Source organism: Sordaria macrospora, chromosome 1 (assembly GCF_033870435.1).
Source record: "Sordaria macrospora chromosome 1, complete sequence".
NCBI lineage: Eukaryota > Fungi > Ascomycota > Sordariomycetes > Sordariales > Sordariaceae > Sordaria > Sordaria macrospora.
This window is the reverse complement of record NC_089371.1, coordinates 180,191-197,188: the sequence shown is the minus strand read 5'-3', so window position 1 is coordinate 197,188 and position 16,998 is coordinate 180,191. Positions and strand designations below refer to the sequence as shown.

The 16,998-nt window shown below is 52.4% G+C and overlaps 5 protein-coding genes across 5 annotated transcripts; 2 read left to right on the top strand and 3 right to left on the bottom strand.

The window, feature by feature from the left end:
* Positions 1 to 1,872, bottom strand: SMAC4_09537 (uncharacterized protein; the record flags this gene model as incomplete). Its single annotated transcript, XM_003344176.1, has 1 exon — positions 1 to 1,872. The coding sequence occupies one exon, from the start codon at positions 1,870 to 1,872 to the stop codon at positions 1 to 3; it is 1,872 nt and encodes a 623-aa protein (XP_003344224.1).
* Positions 1,873 to 3,235: 1,363 nt separating this feature from the next.
* Positions 3,236 to 4,075, bottom strand: SMAC4_09538 (uncharacterized protein; the record flags this gene model as incomplete). Its single annotated transcript, XM_003344177.1, has 3 exons — positions 3,236 to 3,379; positions 3,459 to 3,790; positions 3,970 to 4,075. 3 exons carry the CDS (start codon positions 4,073 to 4,075, stop codon positions 3,236 to 3,238), a joined length of 582 nt encoding a protein of 193 aa, XP_003344225.1.
* A 5,261-nt stretch (positions 4,076 to 9,336) lies between these two features.
* SMAC4_12991 (uncharacterized protein) lies at positions 9,337 to 9,708 on the top strand (the record flags this gene model as incomplete). Its single annotated transcript, XM_066091200.1, has 1 exon — positions 9,337 to 9,708. The coding sequence occupies one exon, from the start codon at positions 9,337 to 9,339 to the stop codon at positions 9,706 to 9,708; it is 372 nt and encodes a 123-aa protein (XP_065945440.1).
* Positions 9,709 to 10,076: 368 nt separating this feature from the next.
* On the bottom strand, positions 10,077 to 14,589 carry SMAC4_12990 (uncharacterized protein; the record flags this gene model as incomplete). The annotated part of the gene is made up of 2 exons (XM_066091199.1): positions 12,043 to 14,589; positions 10,077 to 11,990 (listed from the first exon to the last, which is right to left on the bottom strand). Exons 1-2 carry the CDS (start codon positions 14,536 to 14,538, stop codon positions 10,077 to 10,079), a joined length of 4,410 nt encoding a protein of 1,469 aa, XP_065945439.1. The 5' UTR covers positions 14,539 to 14,589.
* A 973-nt stretch (positions 14,590 to 15,562) lies between these two features.
* Positions 15,563 to 16,964, top strand: SMAC4_09394 (uncharacterized protein). Its single transcript, XM_066090941.1, has 2 exons — positions 15,563 to 16,107; positions 16,167 to 16,964. The coding sequence occupies exons 1-2, from the start codon at positions 15,789 to 15,791 to the stop codon at positions 16,178 to 16,180; spliced, it is 333 nt and encodes a 110-aa protein (XP_065945438.1). The 5' UTR covers positions 15,563 to 15,788; the 3' UTR covers positions 16,181 to 16,964.
* Positions 16,965 to 16,998: the final 34 nt, after the last annotated feature.

The window sequence follows — 16,998 nt, the reverse complement described above, 5'->3', positions numbered from 1 at the left end:
TCAGTAAGTAGGCAATCCAATCCGACGCAAAAACCGATCGACCATGCTATAGCCATGGGAGTCAACCATCACGTCTGTCGTCGGGGTTATCTTTCCATCATCGCCATCCTCACCCTCCCGCTCATCCTGTTCATCACCGTCGTCCTCGTCGCTTTCGTCCTCCTCCTGCTGCTGTTGTTGCAGTCTAGGCCAGGCACCAGGCACGCCAACGAGCATGAGCATGTCAGGCTGTCCCTGGGTCACCTGGGTCACCTGGACGTAAGTCGGTGGGGTGCGAGTCTGCTGGGCCTGTGTGAGAGTGGGAGTGGGAGTCTGAGTGGAAATCTGACTCTGAACAGCCTGGGTGGAAGGAGTCTGGGTCTGGCTGGAAAGAGTCTGAGTGACAGAAGTATGGCCACTGACACTGATAGTTTGACCCCCCTCGCGAATGCGCTGACGTAGCAGAGTCCGACCAAGGAGGTTGTAGCGGGCCTCGAGTTTCTCGATTGCCTCGAAAGCCGGGGAGGTGTCCCATTTGGCGTCGTCGGTAGCCTCTTCGTGATCGTGCTGGTCAACCACTTGTGGCTGGCTGGTGGTCTGGCTTTGGGTGTCGGTATGGGTATGGCCCCGGTTATGTTGCTGACTGCCCATAGAGGTATGCATTCCCTGCTGCTGGCTCTGGTGTTGAGTCTGGCTCTGCTGAGTCTGACCCATCCCACCGGAATGTCCACGCCCATTAACAACAGCCATCGCCATCCCCCACTCCGCAATTCCACCCTGCTCTCTCAAAGCCTTCTCATAATGATATCCCTTGCACTCCTTGCATAAATCCAACTCCAACACGACCTTATCCGCATCGCCGAAATACTCAGGACAATCGTTATGCACCTGCTCCTTCTCCTTGGTACTTATGTTCGGAAGATCCATAAAATGAGTGCAGTAAAACGCTGCGCAGTCAACCCATTCAGTCTTGACCTCGTTCCAGTGAATATGGCGTTGCGCGGAGTCAAAGTGGCGGGGGTAGAAGCCTGAAGGCAGCGGGTCGCGGGTGGATGGGGAGCGAGTCTCAGCGAGAGTGTATTTGATGAGTTCCTCGGGATTAGGATCATTGACGTTTTGGCGAGCCTGGGAGAGGTGGTTGAACATGTAGGCCGAGGGCACCGGAGTTAGAGTGCCGTTGGTGGCCTGGGGGGCAGCAAAGGTGAAGGGGTAGCTGCTGTTGGTGTTTTGGTTCTGGTGCATGTTGGCGGTTGCTGGGTTTGAGGTTGAAGCTGCGTGGCCGAAGATGGGGAGGGTCAAGTTGGAGGTGGGAGCAATGGGGGTGAGGATGTTGCCGAAGAAGATGTGGCTTGGAGTCGTCGAGGAGAGACCGGCGGCGGAGGAGTTGCCAGTATGGGAGGCTGGAGTATAGAAGAAGGAGGGGCTGTTGGTTGCTGAGCGTGAAGGGGTGTCGACGTTTAAGGGAGAGTAAATGGTGGAGGTGACGGCGGTGGGACCGACGGAGGAAGTCGTCGGTCCGAAAGGGGACGGGGTGGGAGCAAAGGGGGAGGCTCCGGCGTTGAGGCCCAGCGGGGTGGCGGTACCCTCTGAGGGGGAAACAGGCGGGCTGTGGACTTGGAGGGTGATTGTTGGGGCGGTGCTGTTCTGGCTGGTGGCATTGATGTTGTTCTTATTGTTGTTGCGCTCGCCAGTGGTATTGGCGTTATTGTGCCCGTTGACATGGTCGTTGACGGTCGTGCTGTCGTCAAAGTCACTCTCGGAGTCGCTCTCAGAGCCGCCCTCCATGTCGTGGCTGGGGATGGAGGAGGCAATTATGTTCTGCGAATGAGAGCAGAGTCGGTGGTTCCTCAGCACGCAGTTGCATGCGAAGATGGTTGTCTTTTTATGGCACATGTTGGGCGATTGTGCCTCGTAATAAGGTCGAGTTCGTGATTGACAATGGAAGTCGACGAATATTGTCTTGAGGTTGGAATTTCGGCGCGCGAGGCCGCAAGGGTGGGCGAGGTGGACGATTAACGACTTGAGCTCGTGGTCAGATCTTGAGGAATTTGGTGTCGAAAAAAGCGAGAGGAGAGGATGAGATTGGAAGCTCGAAGGGCCGCCTTTTATTTGGCGGGGCAAAAGGCAAGCCTGGGGGCAACTCTTGCTGCACCGCTCTGCACCCAGGAAATATTGAGGCAGCTCAAATATTCTTGCTTGCGTCAACGTCGGAGGTCCGGAAGTCGGAAGAGGTGATGCTTGGATGGGAACACGGTTGCGCGTCACGATCTGTGCGAGACCGAGCGAAGCTTGCGCGGAAGAAAGCAAGATGACGTCTAATGCTGAAGAAGAAGCGAGTGATTAGTGTGAGTCAAGAGGAGAAGGGCTGGCTTGCGATTGAACTTACCAGTTTGTTTGCGACGTTGCGTTGGTGGTCGGGTTTCAGGACGGTTTTGCTCCGAAATTGAGGTGATTGCAGTTGATGGTCGGAGGAAGAGGATGCGAAAGTTTTGCGACAGAAATGCGCAACATTTGTACTGCTGGGTGGATGGGTGGAAATCTGATGTTGGGATGAAAGTGAATTCACCGCGAGTTCAATTCACTGCTTTCGGTCACCTCAGGTTCATGGTCGGTTCACTGTTGACAGCATACCTGGACGGTGAACAGGTGCCATGGTCGAGGCTGGTCGTCAGGTCCGACTTCACTTCATCTAAGGTACGACTACGGGCGAGGATTTTGAGCATTCACGGAACTTCTGCACATCCAGGTCTGATGACATTCACCGGGAGATCAGTTCACCGCATTCCATCGTCAACCTGGCTGGACTGTGAACAGCTGTCAAGGTCATGGCAGATCCATGGCTTCACTTCACTACAAGTAAAGGTCGAGACTTCGGTCAATCATGGACCAAAATCACATGAAGTAAGAGGCCCGATGTAAGGCAGGAGGGTGGGAATGGGGGCATATTTGGGGAAGGCTTCAATTTTGCCATTACATTCATCATCCGCGGAACTATCATGTTTGCCTGAAATCCTCTTCACGTCCGAGTTCGATACCACTCCGCGTCACCTGCCAACACCAGACCGCGACCGAACACAACGAATCCCAAACCATGAATGCTCAAGCCATAAACCTTTACTCCCTTGGGCCTTTCTTTGTCATCCCCTGTCACTCGACGCTACTGACCGTGTGTATCAAGCAGGTCCCAAAAAAGAGTTCCTCGTCGCCAATCTATGACGGCTCGCTGGCGGTCAAGTTATCACCGAAGCTCAAGACCTCACTCCATGTTCATATTATCCATCAAAGGGTCCAACGACGCAATCATCTTCGGAATCCCCTCCTCCTCGCCCTCATTCAGACTCAACTGACCACCGCCGACAGGATCCTGAACCAGACCATGACCACCGGCAGTACTCTCACCCTGACCACTTCCATCTCCGTGACCATCATTGCGACCATCATCACCACGACCGCCACGGGCATTTCCCAGGTTATCAAACCCCCGTCTCATTAAAAACATCCGCATCCACACCTTCACACTCCTCACACAACCCAAACTTCTTCTCCTCCTTGTCCTCGTCACCAAAATACTCCGGCCAGTTCATGTACTCTGCCTCGCTGTTGATGATGGCGTCAAGGTGCGTACAGTGGTACGCAGCGCAAGGGAACCACTCGGTCCTCCAAACGTCCCAGTGGACGGCACGCTGGACGTCGCCCATTTTACGCTCGTAAAAGAGCCCGTCGATGATGCGGGGCGAGGCCTCGGGGGACTCGTTCGGCGGCGGCGGCGGTGGTGGTGTTGGGATCGGCGGCGAGGGTGTTGCCGGGGATGCTGGTGGCAGTGCCAGTGCCAGTGCCGGGGCCGGGAGAGGAAAAAGCACCCGGGGAAGAAGAAGCAACCGAAGAAGCAGACGCAGGCGAGAAGAGAGCGGGAGGAGCAAAACCAAGGGGAGGAGCGATGCCGGCGCTGGAAGAGAAACCAGGGGGAGAAAAACCAAGAGGACCAGAGACACCGTGGCCGGGAGCAGCGGAGGCGGAGGAAAGAGAAGAAGAAACAAAAGAGAGATGGAGGAGGAGGACGGAAGCGCTCCTTGAATTCGGCAGCCAAACGCTCCATGCGGCTCCTTTGAGCTCGCCTTCGGCTAGGCAGGCAGAATGGGGGCAGGCGGGAGTGTCGCGGAAGGTGCAGCGGCAGGCGAAGATTGTGGTCTTTTTTTAAGTCACTTGATCTTGATTTGGTTGTAATTTGTGTGTGTACGGGATGTAATGTGTGTGATTTGAGAAGAGAGTAATGCGTGGTTTGAGAAAAGCTTGAAAGAATGATATAATGAGATTCTTTGGTTCTTGGTTTGCAGGTGAACTTTGCAAGGCCTTTCTGATCTGATTCTGAAAGAAAGACGAGAAAAAAAGAAAAAAAAAACCAGGTTAGCGCACTAAACAGATGTTTCTGACATCTTGTTCACTTACCTTGATTGTTCGAAAACCAGCGAGATTTCTTTCTCAACATCGAAAAGGTAAGTCTGAGGTACGCGACTAACTTGAAGACGGAAGCAGAGCTTTGGCTTGCAGTAGAAAAGGACCGAAGATAAAGGAACCTTCGGGTTCGTGTTGTAATCAGAGTCGTTTTGTCATAGACAAAAGAGATTGAAGGGCGAAGAACGAAGGAAGGAAGAGAAGAAGGAAGGAGCGAGGTATATATAGACGTCATTATCTTGGAGTAGACTTGACAAGATGCTATTGTGCTAACATGTCAATCGGGTGACTATCCGCTACAATAGGAGAGAGTTCTATTCAGGAGAAGGTCTTTCTTCGCCCACCCACAAGCGACAGGCACCCACTTTCCCCCTATGCCAGATCTGGACGCAACAAAATAGCTTGACGTCAAAGATGCTATGTGGCTTTCTTGTTGAGTTTCTGTTATTCTCCCTTTCCCGTTACATCCATTCAACGGTTTCTTCGACGTCGCCCTCGCCTACCTCGTAATGTCCAAATTGACCTCCTTCGAACTGCGCATAGGAGGAGTGTCAGCGTCAGCATCAGTCTCTACCCGAGGTCTTCAGGATTGCTTATGATCTACGCTCAGACTTGTCGGCTCACACTCGGAGGAAGTGCTAACTGCCCGAGGACTACAGAAGAATATAAAGCACTTGTCCTACACCTTCTCCGGCTTCAACTCATCTATTCTCATCCAAAGGCGGCAGCGAACTTTTACTGAAGATGGGAAAACGAAGCTGGGATGGCTTGGGAAGGATTAATTCCTTCTGATCTTCATGTTCACAAAGGACTACATCTTGCTCAACAAGTGTCCCCAAAGACCGTAGAGTAATTGGAGAGCACCTCTACCTAGTACGCATGCCGAACTCCAATGGCCCTGGGAGTTGACACATTACTGACTGTTCCCTATCCCTAGATCTGTACTCCCAAATCATGGCGGACGCGCGCATGAACGACCTTATAAAGACGGACCATACCCTTCTAAGGCAGTCTATGTACTCCCCAGACGACAAGAAGAAGAGACCGGCTTCATGGACGACTGGTGCGAGGACAACTGGATTGACATGGCCAGTTGGAGAGACGTCTACTCCGCGGATAAGCCAAGCGGTGCGATTACTACAAGAGTTAACTTCCCCACACGCACCAAAAACTTGGATGTACGCACCACATTTTCAACCCAGCGTCTACACCAGACCGTATATGATAATTCTAAAGCTACAAAATAGGAACCCTGGGCTATTGGAAGTTTAGAATCTCCCTATAGCTTGGTTTTTACAGATTAAGGGCTTTTGGCTAGAGAAATTGCTAATCGAAGTAAATATAGCGACGTTGAGAGAGGTAGCCGTAATATCTCCCCAAATTTGAAGTTTGAAAAGGGAATAAAGTATAAGCTATATCAACCTCGGTCTCCAAAAGCAAAATGAGGATTTATTCCATTCGAAATCAAGCGTTGTAGTCAAAATCACAGCAGATTTGAGTTAGGATGGTGCGTACCTCAAAGTGTTTGGTGCGTGTGGGGAAGTTAAATCTACTACAAACCTGCACTGATACTTCTGATCTTTGAACGCTCTTTGTTCTGCTCCTGTTCCGGTCACTCCGGCTCCGATCACTCCAGCTCCAGTCACTCCGGCTCCAGTCACTTTAAGCCAGCATGTCCTCGCCACCACTTCTGATCATGAGGAGCCCGAGACCCCTGCCACATCTTTCACTCTTGTCATCTTCCCCATGCCCCGAACCACACGCACGAGCACTTCAACGACCCTGAGCAGCCCACCACAACTCTACCACCTCATGAGCTCAACTCCGGCGTAGTCCCACCTTGGATGCAGAGGATACATGTCTCCGCACTCATCAAGTTCCTCAACACCCAGCCTCCAGTCCCTGAAGGTTACGAACGCAAAAATGTCTCAACAATACGAGGAAGCGCCTACGCCTACTGCGTGCCCTGGCCTTCGCGTCCGCATTCGCAGCGTGAAACTGCAATTCAGCGACACAACAGCTCCTACTTTGGAGGAACTCCATGGTTTTTCTAGACTCTCTCAGTGATGAGATCTGTGTACCTGAGTCAGCGCCCATCTTAGCGTCCTTTAGGTCTCGAGGAACTTGTCAGAGTGAACTTCGTTACCTAATATATGGAGGGGTGCACTCTACACATGCCCAAATACCCTACAAACACGCCCATGATAGAAGGCGAATGTCACAGGTTGGCATTGGCTATATAGTGTGCATTCCGAGTTCTGCCTTGCAAGCAGGACATCGTCCTATCTTTTGTAGGTTTGGCCGTCTGGGCATATGCACCCCAGCCTGTCATAGCGAAGTAGCTATACCAGCCATTCCTACCATAAACCAAGCCAAGAAAGGCCTTGTATATAAACTTGAAGCCCGTTTCCAAACTCCTATTCGTTTTTGTCATTAGAATTGGGTATAATTCGCTCCCCTTCACAGTTTCATCGAGAAGATAACAGGGAAGTACCTATCTATTAGCTAATTGATATTTACCACTCCAAATGTATAAGGCCACCGCTCTAAAAACCATTAGGTTATTTTTGGAAACCTTATGAACTAGGGGCTAGGAAGAAAAATGAATATTTGAAGTAGCGTAGTGTAAAGGCACGTAACGGCCGAGACAGGGCTGCAATGTTGACGTTCAACATAGAATTTACAACTAAAGAATAAAACAAAAGGTAAGAGTTGCGCGCGCGGCTGACGATGGGAGATATGCTCCCAGGGCCAGCCGCGCCACGGACTCACTCTTCCTTATCTAATCTACTACCAATTACATCTTTCGTACCAGTGCGGCTTATTCGATAAGGCATGACCCGTCTGGCCGGGCCATGACACGTAGTACTTTTTATTTTAGGTGATTCGAGAGTGTATACTTGTATGGGCGTGTTTGTAGGGTATTTGGGCGTGTGTAGAGTGTACCCCTATATGGAACCAAAAGCGAAGGCACCGGAGGCCGGGGCAGGAAAAGTGTACCGAGTTGAGACGACTCTTCGTCTTGTCTTTTGACTGTTTGGGGTGATATCGCTTGGGATAAAAGTGAGGAAGTTGGCAGACTGGATAGTGTCTACGATTTGGCGTCATGTCTTATTCCCGGCGCTGTGTACGCCATTCACAGATTGCTGATCCCAACACCATCCAGGTTTCCTCGCGGCTGTTGGCGATCAGGTCAATGTATCAAAGTGTGGCTTGATATCCTATATGTCTGGAGAAAACCACCTCATGGAGATGCACAGGACAACATTCAGATACAATCCGGAATCCCAAGATTCTCAGTCATAACGGCAGGACACTGGTGCTCCTTGGTTGTTCAAGGATAAACAGATCACCAGGGGCGGTGATATCACCAGTATACTGCATCTTTGCATGAAGACACTCAGCCCACCACCCCGTACCGGCGGAGGCGAGACGCAGTCTATTTATCCATCCGTCGGCCGCCATACGAGCCACGTGAAGCTACTAGGTGAAAAGTCGAAATAATTTCACCCACATCAAGAACGAGGTGTCCGATCCAAGCCTTGATCGACAAAAACAGCTTGAAAGACCCTTCTCATCCAGCATACCCAAAAGGAAGGATATCAACCAAAGAAATCAGATGGCCAGGAAATCCGTAGGGACTCCTGGCACCAGGTTAGCCAGCTTCTCTCTCATTCAATTCCCTAGCCCACCCCCTTAGCGCATTTAATCGCGCAATGTGCCTGTAGGTAATCTCCGCCATATGGAATACACTACTGATATGGACACTGCCACTGCTCCTGTGGAAGCTGGAAGAATCCCTTCCATCCCTTTTTCTGCAGGAAGGCATATGCAGTTTCCCCCGTCACGGGCGAAGCGGCTACGCGGGAGAATCTCTCCCTTGCTATTGGAATTTACTGGCAGCGCTTCATCGCTAGAATCCAGACCTCGCACTTCTTTTCCTGGACTTGCACGAGAAAGGCCTGGCGCCAGACACTCTGGCAACAGCACACTGACGGCGGTGGCGCCGCTGACAACCTTACGGGGTTTTTACAGAGTAAAGGGGTGGAGGTTGGCCATGGCCACGACATTGAGAGGGTTACGGTGGACTTGGACAGGCTAGTTCACCGTGCAAGGAGACGGGAGGAGGCTTTGCGGGAGGAGGAGAGCGAGAGCGAGAGCGGAGAGGAATGATTTTGTCATTTCTTTTATCTTTTCCTTTGTTCTACAGGTCCCGTCATATACTGGCGGCTCGCTCACTGGGCGATTCGATTACAAGTGTTGGGCCGCGTTTACGCTATGGGCAACACATGATTTACACTGGCAATAGGCCTCAGTTTGCTCTCGGATTAATGGTTTTGGTGGACAGTTAAGGCATTGCTCTTAATTTTGTATGCTAGACTCACCGGTGCGGCACGTCTCATGCCCTACGGGAGGCGGAAGTAGACGTTAAAAATAACAACAACAAAAAAAAAAAAAGCCAAGCCCAGCTGAGTAGGCTAGGTATATACTACACAAGGTACTTACCCCTGCCATTTACCCCCGACACCTACTCCATATACTTAGTACTTTTAATTGGGAGGTGTGGTTAGCTTTCGTGAACATCAGAAGGGCCTTAAGATACAAATCGCATCTTTACCTTCAGATTTCCGACTGAACCAAAAAAGCACACTTCTATCCCATTCTCATTGCATTTACTGCATATTCATTCTTTTCAGTTGATTCTACCGCATCAATTATGGCCCCTACCTCCCAAACATACTGAGCTCGTTATGTCACACGGACATTGCCCACAGTCCCATCTTCCTCTCGCAACAAAAGGTCTTGGCGCCAAGGGTTAGTGCTAACGCTTGGTTGCCCCCAAATCCTTAACACAACCCAAATCGCCGCTTTCACGGTCGATATTCCAACAACCACAACTACGAAATGTCTACGCCTTCGCCCCCTGGGGCCCCCCAACCAACGCCGCCGGTCATGACGCCGGTTACTCCTCTGCCGTACACCCTTTGCGTCCCGCCTCCGCCCTCCACGACGGTGCAGTCGGCCAAGAGAGCCCGGACTGCAGACGAGGAAGTCCGTCCCGCCCATGCCACCACCGCCACCCCTGCTTCCGGCCCCATCACGTCCTTCGCTGAGACCCTCATCTCTGAAGCACTCGCCAAAGTGGAGGTCTACCGCTCCTTCGCCGCTGCTCTAGACACCGAGTTCGCCCGCTTCTCCGTCGTCTCTCCAGCCCATGCCCGCGAAGCCGAACACCTCGCACGGACCATCACCGCCGCACGGTTGAGGGTATGGTAAGATATGCGTTGTTGTGCGAAGGAGAGAAAAGGAGGATGTGCGTGAAGGACTGGCTATATGGGCGAGAGCCCAGACAGGCCAGTCCGTGTGCGCGGACGTGCAGTGCGACAATGTCACAGGCTAACCCGGTGAAGATTGGGCAGTCACGGGTTAATCCCGTGGCATCTGGATCGCACAGGCACCTGCAAAAGGAGAGTCAAGGATGGAACAGTCTTGCTTCTTCATAATAGAATACGTCATCTTGACAACAGTAGAAGGTACCAGAATGTACAAAATTCTTATAAATTTACCTGTCCTCCCAGACCCTTCTGGTGACACGCTAGAAAAAAGAAATAAAGAGACAAGAATTGAGAACGAAATGGAATAAATTATATGTCTTGCGAGACGCCAATAAACCAAATCTGTCTCGATGCGCAGATGAAGGATATCATCTGTCCCTGGACATAACACCAAGACGGTCGGTAATTTGGTGGTAGCCAAAGTACGTTCTGGCCGTTGCAAGTAATCCAAGCCTTATCCTGTCCCAAGTTATAGCTATGGCTTTCTGAGTTATCTAGTACAACTTGGCTTTCGGTAGTTTCTGTAAGTGTTTTAATATGTCCAACGTTGGTACGTAGGTAGCGATTGGTAGGATCAAACGAGATATCGATTATACTAGTAGTAGTAGGAATCGTTTGGAGGCAGCTCCCCGACGCCGGATCCCAGATCTTGATCGTTTGGTCCGCCGAACCGGACGCCAGCCGCTGGCCATCCGGCGAGAAGGCCACTGAGCGAACCCCGCCGCTATGGCCTTCGAGGGTTTGGAGGCAGCTCCCCGACGCCGGATCCCAGATCTTGATCGTTTCGTCCGCCGAACCGGACGCCAGCCGCTGGCCATCCGGCGAGAAGGCCACTGAGCGAACCCCGCCGCTATGGCCTTCGAGGGTTTGGAGGCAGCTCCCCGACGCCGGATCCCAGATCTTGATCGTTTCGTCCGCCGAACCGGACGCCAGCCGCTGGCCATCCGGCGAGAAGGCCACTGAGCGAACCCCGCCGCTATGGCCTTCGAGGGTTTGGAGGCAGCTCCCCGACGCCGGATCCCAGATCTTGATCGTTTCGTCCGCCGAACAGGACGCCAGCCGCTGGCCATCCGGCGAGAAGGCCACTGAGCGAACCCCGCCGCTATGGCCTTCGAGGGTTTGGAGGCAGCTCCCCGACGCCGGATCCCAGATCTTGATCGTTTCGTCATTCGAACCGGACGCCAGCCGCTGGCCATCCGGCGAGAAGGCCACTGAGCGAACCCAGTCGCTATGGCCTTCGAGGGTTTGGAGGCAGCTCCCCGACGCCGGATCCCAGATCTTGATCGTTTCGTCATCCGAACCGGACGCCAGCCGCTGGCCATCCGGCGAGAAGGCCACTGAGCGAACCCAGTCGCTATGGCCTTCGAGGGTTTGGAGGCAGCTCCCCGACGCCGGATCCCAGATCTTGATCGTTTCGTCATTCGAACCGGACGCCAGCCGCTGGCCATCCGGCGAGAAGGCCACTGAGCGAACCCCGCCGCTATGGCCTTCGAGGGTTTGGAGGCAGCTCCCCGACGCCGGATCCCAGATCTTGATCGTTTCGTCCGCCGAACAGGACGCCAGCCGCTGGCCATCCGGCGAGAAGGCCACTGAGCGAACCCCGCCGCTATGGCCTTCGAGGGTTTGGAGGCAGCTCCCCGACGCCGGATCCCAGATCTTGATCGTTTCGTCATTCGAACCGGACGCCAGCCGCTGGCCATCCGGCGAGAAGGCCACTGAGCGAACCCAGTCGCTATGGCCTTCGAGGGTTTGGAGGCAGCTCCCCGACGCCGGATCCCAGATCTTGATCGTTTCGTCATCCGAACCGGACGCCAGCCGCTGGCCATCCGGCGAGAAGGCCACTGAGCGAACCCAGTCGCTATGGCCTTCGAGGGTTTGGAGGCAGCTCCCCGACGCCGGATCCCAGATCTTGATCGTTTCGTCATTCGAACCGGACGCCAGCCGCTGGCCATCCGGCGAGAAGGCCACTGAGCGAACCCCGCCGCTATGGCCTTCGAGGGTTTGGAGGCAGGCATTCCAGTCCAATTCCACAGCCGGCTTCGTTTGAATCCATTCAGGTTCTTCTCCTTTGAAATTTCTCTTTATCAAGCTCCTGCTTGGAGCAAATACAAGCGCTGATATGTATGCTTGAAGTGGAGCTTGCTCTATTATTGACTTATTTGATAGAGCAAACCGGTAAGCATCCCAAACAAGCTTTGACAACTGCGACTGATCATTACCTCCCTGTATCTTCAGTTAGACCAAGTTCCTTAGGTGGAGTTAGACTTGTACTTACTAGTAGGCTCTCGAGCTTTCTAATAGCAACAACGCCCGCAGGCATAGCTTGGAGTAGACTTAGAGCTTCCAGCCAGTAAAGGTACTTCGTCTTGAAGAATGTATAAACAACCCCGTTATCCTGTAGACGATTATGCGAGATCCAAGCCCCGAAGGCGTCTCGGAATTGCTGGTAAACCCATGGGGTGGGCCCCCGACCAGCGGCAACTTGACCCCGTCTTCGAGAGAACATCCCGGAGTCGCCCACCGACGGCTTCCGCGACTTCACCCAGTTACCCACTCCGGACAGCTTGCCCCAGACTCGGCGTGCTCGTGCCAGCACCGTGCCGTCTAGATTCCCTGCCGGTACCGGGGTCAATGGCCGTTTTGTGCTCGTGCCAGAAACCGAGTCATACAAGTGATCAACCCAGTAGACGCACGAGTATCGGACCGTCGCCAGCGGGTCCGGATCCGGTACTTGGACTTTGTCGCTCGGAAATCCCGGTGCGTTTAAGCCGTACATGTCGCGTTGCAATACTCTAGACATGGCTTTAAGTGACCTTGAGAAGATGCCATAGTTCACATCTTCTTTCCCAGAAGGAAAAATCCACTTGAATGTCTGCAGAGAAGCTTGGTTGCCAGCTTTATCAGAAGCATTGCCTAATAGAAAGTCCTTGGCTGATTGGTGGATAAAATAAACAGTCTGGTTTCGAAGAGTCAAAAACGAGCCGCAAAGCCCTATAAGTTCTTCCAGGGACTGCGGATTATCTGAGATATCGTTTGGTATTTCGACGAGAGTGGTTAGTTCTTGAAAGCTGATGGGTCGGCGAACGATAGAGGAGACGGCTAGAATTTGCCTGCACAGATCCGCATAATTGGACTGGATAATCTGCTCCACCATCCGCGCATATAAGGAATCCAACCCGGGGGGGAATGCCCGTAACTTTGTTAGTGTCTCCCACCTCCGAACTTTTGGGTCCGCAAGTGCTTGGCAGACCAAGGCTACCCAGAGAAAAGTCCCATTCGCGTTGGAAGAGAGATAGTTTTGTATACCTGTCTTCATTTCACTGTCATACTGTTTTTGCTTCGACAAGCGATCAACTTTGTGGTGGATATATGCATTGACGGCAGTGGTGACGGATTCGGCGTTTAGCTCGAGGCTGAGTCTGGACTGCTGCGCGACGATCACCAATTGTTCTTCAATCTGCACCCAGTTGCGACTAGATACAAGCCACTTGACACGAGCAGACACAGATGATATCTGGACGATCAACTGGAGAAGCTGCGGTTGGTCTGTCACACATTCGTCCAGAGCATCAATTACCAGATAGGTGACCTTCAAGTTTGGGTCTTTTAGCATCTCGCTTAAAACCTTAGATAGGACGATCCATGCCATTGCATCATCGGAGGGGTATGTGTTCTCCGGTAGATATGAAAGCAGGCGTAGTTGCTGGTGGGCAAGTAGGTAGATTAAGCCTCGTAGCACGGCAGTTGCGTTATTGATGCGCGAGTCGGTAGCTTGGCAGAAGAAATACGCCAAGTTGCCGCCGTCAGCGACAACACGCCGCTCTAGCTCGTCGACGATACCGCATAGCAACATGGTCTTGCCTTTGCCTGGATCTCCCTTGATCCAGAGCAGGCGACTCTCCTGCAGCTGGCGCCATCGCTTAAAGTCGGGGTTGTCGAAGACCCAGCAGTAAGCATCAGCCAGCAGACCACCCTTTGCCAGCTCAATCCGCTTTTTTTCGACGTGCGGGTCACGCGGGTTTGTGGGCCACAATTTTGCCAGACAGAGGTAATCCTCGTGAACTTTGTCTTGGAGCCGCTTCAATGCTTTCTGCCTTCCTTCGCCGTAGATGATCGGTATATGCATATCGAAGATGCCGAATAGAGAGTACACCTTGTCTTCCTCGCGTGTTGTATCACGCTTCTCGATCCATCGCATCCGTTCGGCGACGCTGAAATCAGATAGAGGGACACCTTGGAAGGCTTTTCGCGGAATTCCGGTTATATCGTGGATTTCTTGTTCCAGAGACTCCTTATCTCCCAGACGCTCGCCCTCTTTAGAGAAGAATTCGATGATCGTTGGGGCAATGAGCTCTTGGAGGGTCCATCCTCGGGAAAACCATCTGCTCTCTCGAAAGGCCGGTTGCCAACCGGGGCCGTCGCTGTGTTGATGGGTTGAGACGTCTGCCAAGTACACGTAACATTTCACCGCGCTGCGGTACCAATGGAACATGGAGTTGAGAGCGTGCTGAACCTCAACGCTGTCAGACTTGTCGATGCAGCATGTGTCGACCCAGAAGAATTTCAGCCCATCGCGCCAGGCTTGGTCTCCGCAAAAACGAATCTTAGCGTAGCCTGCTTTCTTCCTGCCTATACTGTCCGTCATGTCTTTGAAGAGGACCTCTTCGAGACCCCATGTGTGTGACAGTATCGCATACGGTGGAATCTTATCGCTGGGTAGGTCCTCCGTCAGACGGACCCCACCGGTATCGTCACGCTCCAGGAGTCGCATTGCAGAGTCCGCCAGGCTCAGCTCCCTCGGTAGCTAATCATACAAATGTTCGATGGTGGGAAAAGGCTTGCAGGCTTTGCGAGCGGACGGCTTATGTTGGCGGGACTGTAGGTACAGTAAGTCAGCAGTTGAAACCAGGGAAATTGCTCGATAGACGAGAACTACTTACTATAAGTAACTGACAAAATTCGTAGCGTATATCTCGGTGGGTTTGATTGGGAGCCTTGAAGGTGGTTGCTGTTGTCTTTGTTTCAAAGGCGCTGCCTTTGCCTGGATCACCAACCCCGCACGCTGCGCATTTTGTCTGCGTTAGTGCCTGGAGAACGGGAGCCAACCGCGTATAATTCAAAGCATCGTCATTGGCGGTGTTAGTCGCGCGACACTCAGTCACAGCCTTGCCAGAGAGGTAAGGTAGGAATTCAGGTCGAGTGCATGGGAAATACATGAATGCTATTGTCTGGATAGGCGAAGAAAGGAATTGGGCTGGGAAGGAGAAATGCCAAGCCTGCCCTGGAAGAGGTACAGTACGAACTTGAGCAAAGGTCAGTTGGCGTCGTGCTATACCTTTAATGTTTCTCAAGTATAGCTGGTCCGTGCCTAAGCACTTTGAAAGAGTGCAGAGCGGACGCCAATTTTGCTCCTAGCTGTAATGAACTTGCCCAACTTGTCCATATCGTGCATCCTCACTACAATTGCATTCGAAATCGGCTCCCAGTTTTGTTGGGTCGCCCAAAATTCTCAGCGCAGACCTTGACGGCTTGGCGCTGACACGGGACAATTGCGAACATCTTCCTCTCGCAACTCGGTTTGCCCTCGGATTCATGGTTTTGGTGGACAGTTAGGGCATTGCTCCTATCTTTGTATGCTAGATTCACCGATGTGGCACGTCTCATGCCCCCCTTATTATCAACAGGCGGCACCACAAACGACTAGGAAGCAGCGCTTACTTCAGTCACTCGGCCGTTTCAGCGGCTATGAGTGGGCAGATCCCATTCAGGCACAAGGATGTGGGGCAGCTGGTTAGGGGTGCGAAACAGGAAGATGGCTGCAGAGTGGACGGCGTTCAACAAGCCAACTACAACTCTTCTCTGAATCTGGGCCGTCACCTTTCGTTTGTGACCCATTCCGTGCAAGGCTCCTTTGTATTCTTGTCTTCTCTTCAAACCACTTTTGGCGAATACATTTATCATGCCATTTTACTTTCTCCAACCAAGCCGCCAATCCATCATTTTCCTAACTTATTGTTCCCAATGTCTCAACCGTCCGTCATTCTGACAGTTTACCACGTGATTAGACTAGACGCGACATTTCACGACAAGGCGACCTTCGACCCCTCCGTAGCCGCGTCCCAAGAACATCATCGCCGCCGCGTCTCAAGAACATCATCACCGCCGCGTCTCAAGGATAGTATCACCATCGCCATAATGGATCAACATCAGTCAGACGTCATCCGAGAACATCCCATCGGCACAGGCCTAGATGCCTTCCGTGCTTCGTTCGAATTAGTCTGTAAAGACAGGGGCATCTCCTGTCCTACGCCAGACGCGCTCAGTCAGCTGGGCAAAAAAGGTGAGTGAGACAGGCCCGCGTTGCTGAGATGCCCATTTAACCGCTGTTTATATTTGCAGATTCTTGGGCTTAGGCTTCCGTCGGCACTTCAAATACTCCCTGCTATCTATTCTCTACGTTCGAATACGGGCCGTGCCAACCTTTTCGACGATGTGTTGAGATGCCTACCCGCCCTCACCCCCGACAACTTGGACAACTTCGACTCGGACCAATTCGAACCACTTTTCAATGCAGTCCTCGCCAATAAGCCCGACAATGAGATCTGGCGCCAAGTGTACTGTGCCGTTACCGAAGCCACCCCGCCTCCCCGACCGATAGCATCTTACCTTCTTCAAACTCCGCGGTCTATCAACACGAGCAGCTTCGCAAACTCCTCCGAGCTCCGCAAAGATATGGACGTGGTCCTCAAGGATGAGCTTGGCTCCATGTACATCGACCTTCCTAAGTTCCACATCTTTTTCGGTCGGGTGGCGGGTCTAAAGACAGCATCAGAGGCCGTCTTCAACAAGTGCACGGAAGGCAGCGAACCACTATTCCGTAGTGGTTGGCGCGGGTGGCCGACAGATACGAACCAGGACCGTGTCCTGGACTGGTTTGCAGAACTGAGCGAGAAACTGGCAATGTTTGCAGAAGAGTACGATCCGAATCAGACACCGACTGTGACAAGGGCAGTGTTCTGGGCTTGGAACAGTAGTTCAATTCCGCTGATAAACTACTTTGGTCTCGAAGGCCTTGTTGATCTTCTCAACCTCCAGAAGAAGGTTGGGCTTCCAGGCCTTCTTATGCCAAAGGGAATCGGTACGTACTTGAGGTACGTATCAAGCCTTGTTGCCTGGGGCTTCAAGGCCTCTATCTAGTAGTCTGCATACATGTGGATCTGAATGCCTTCAT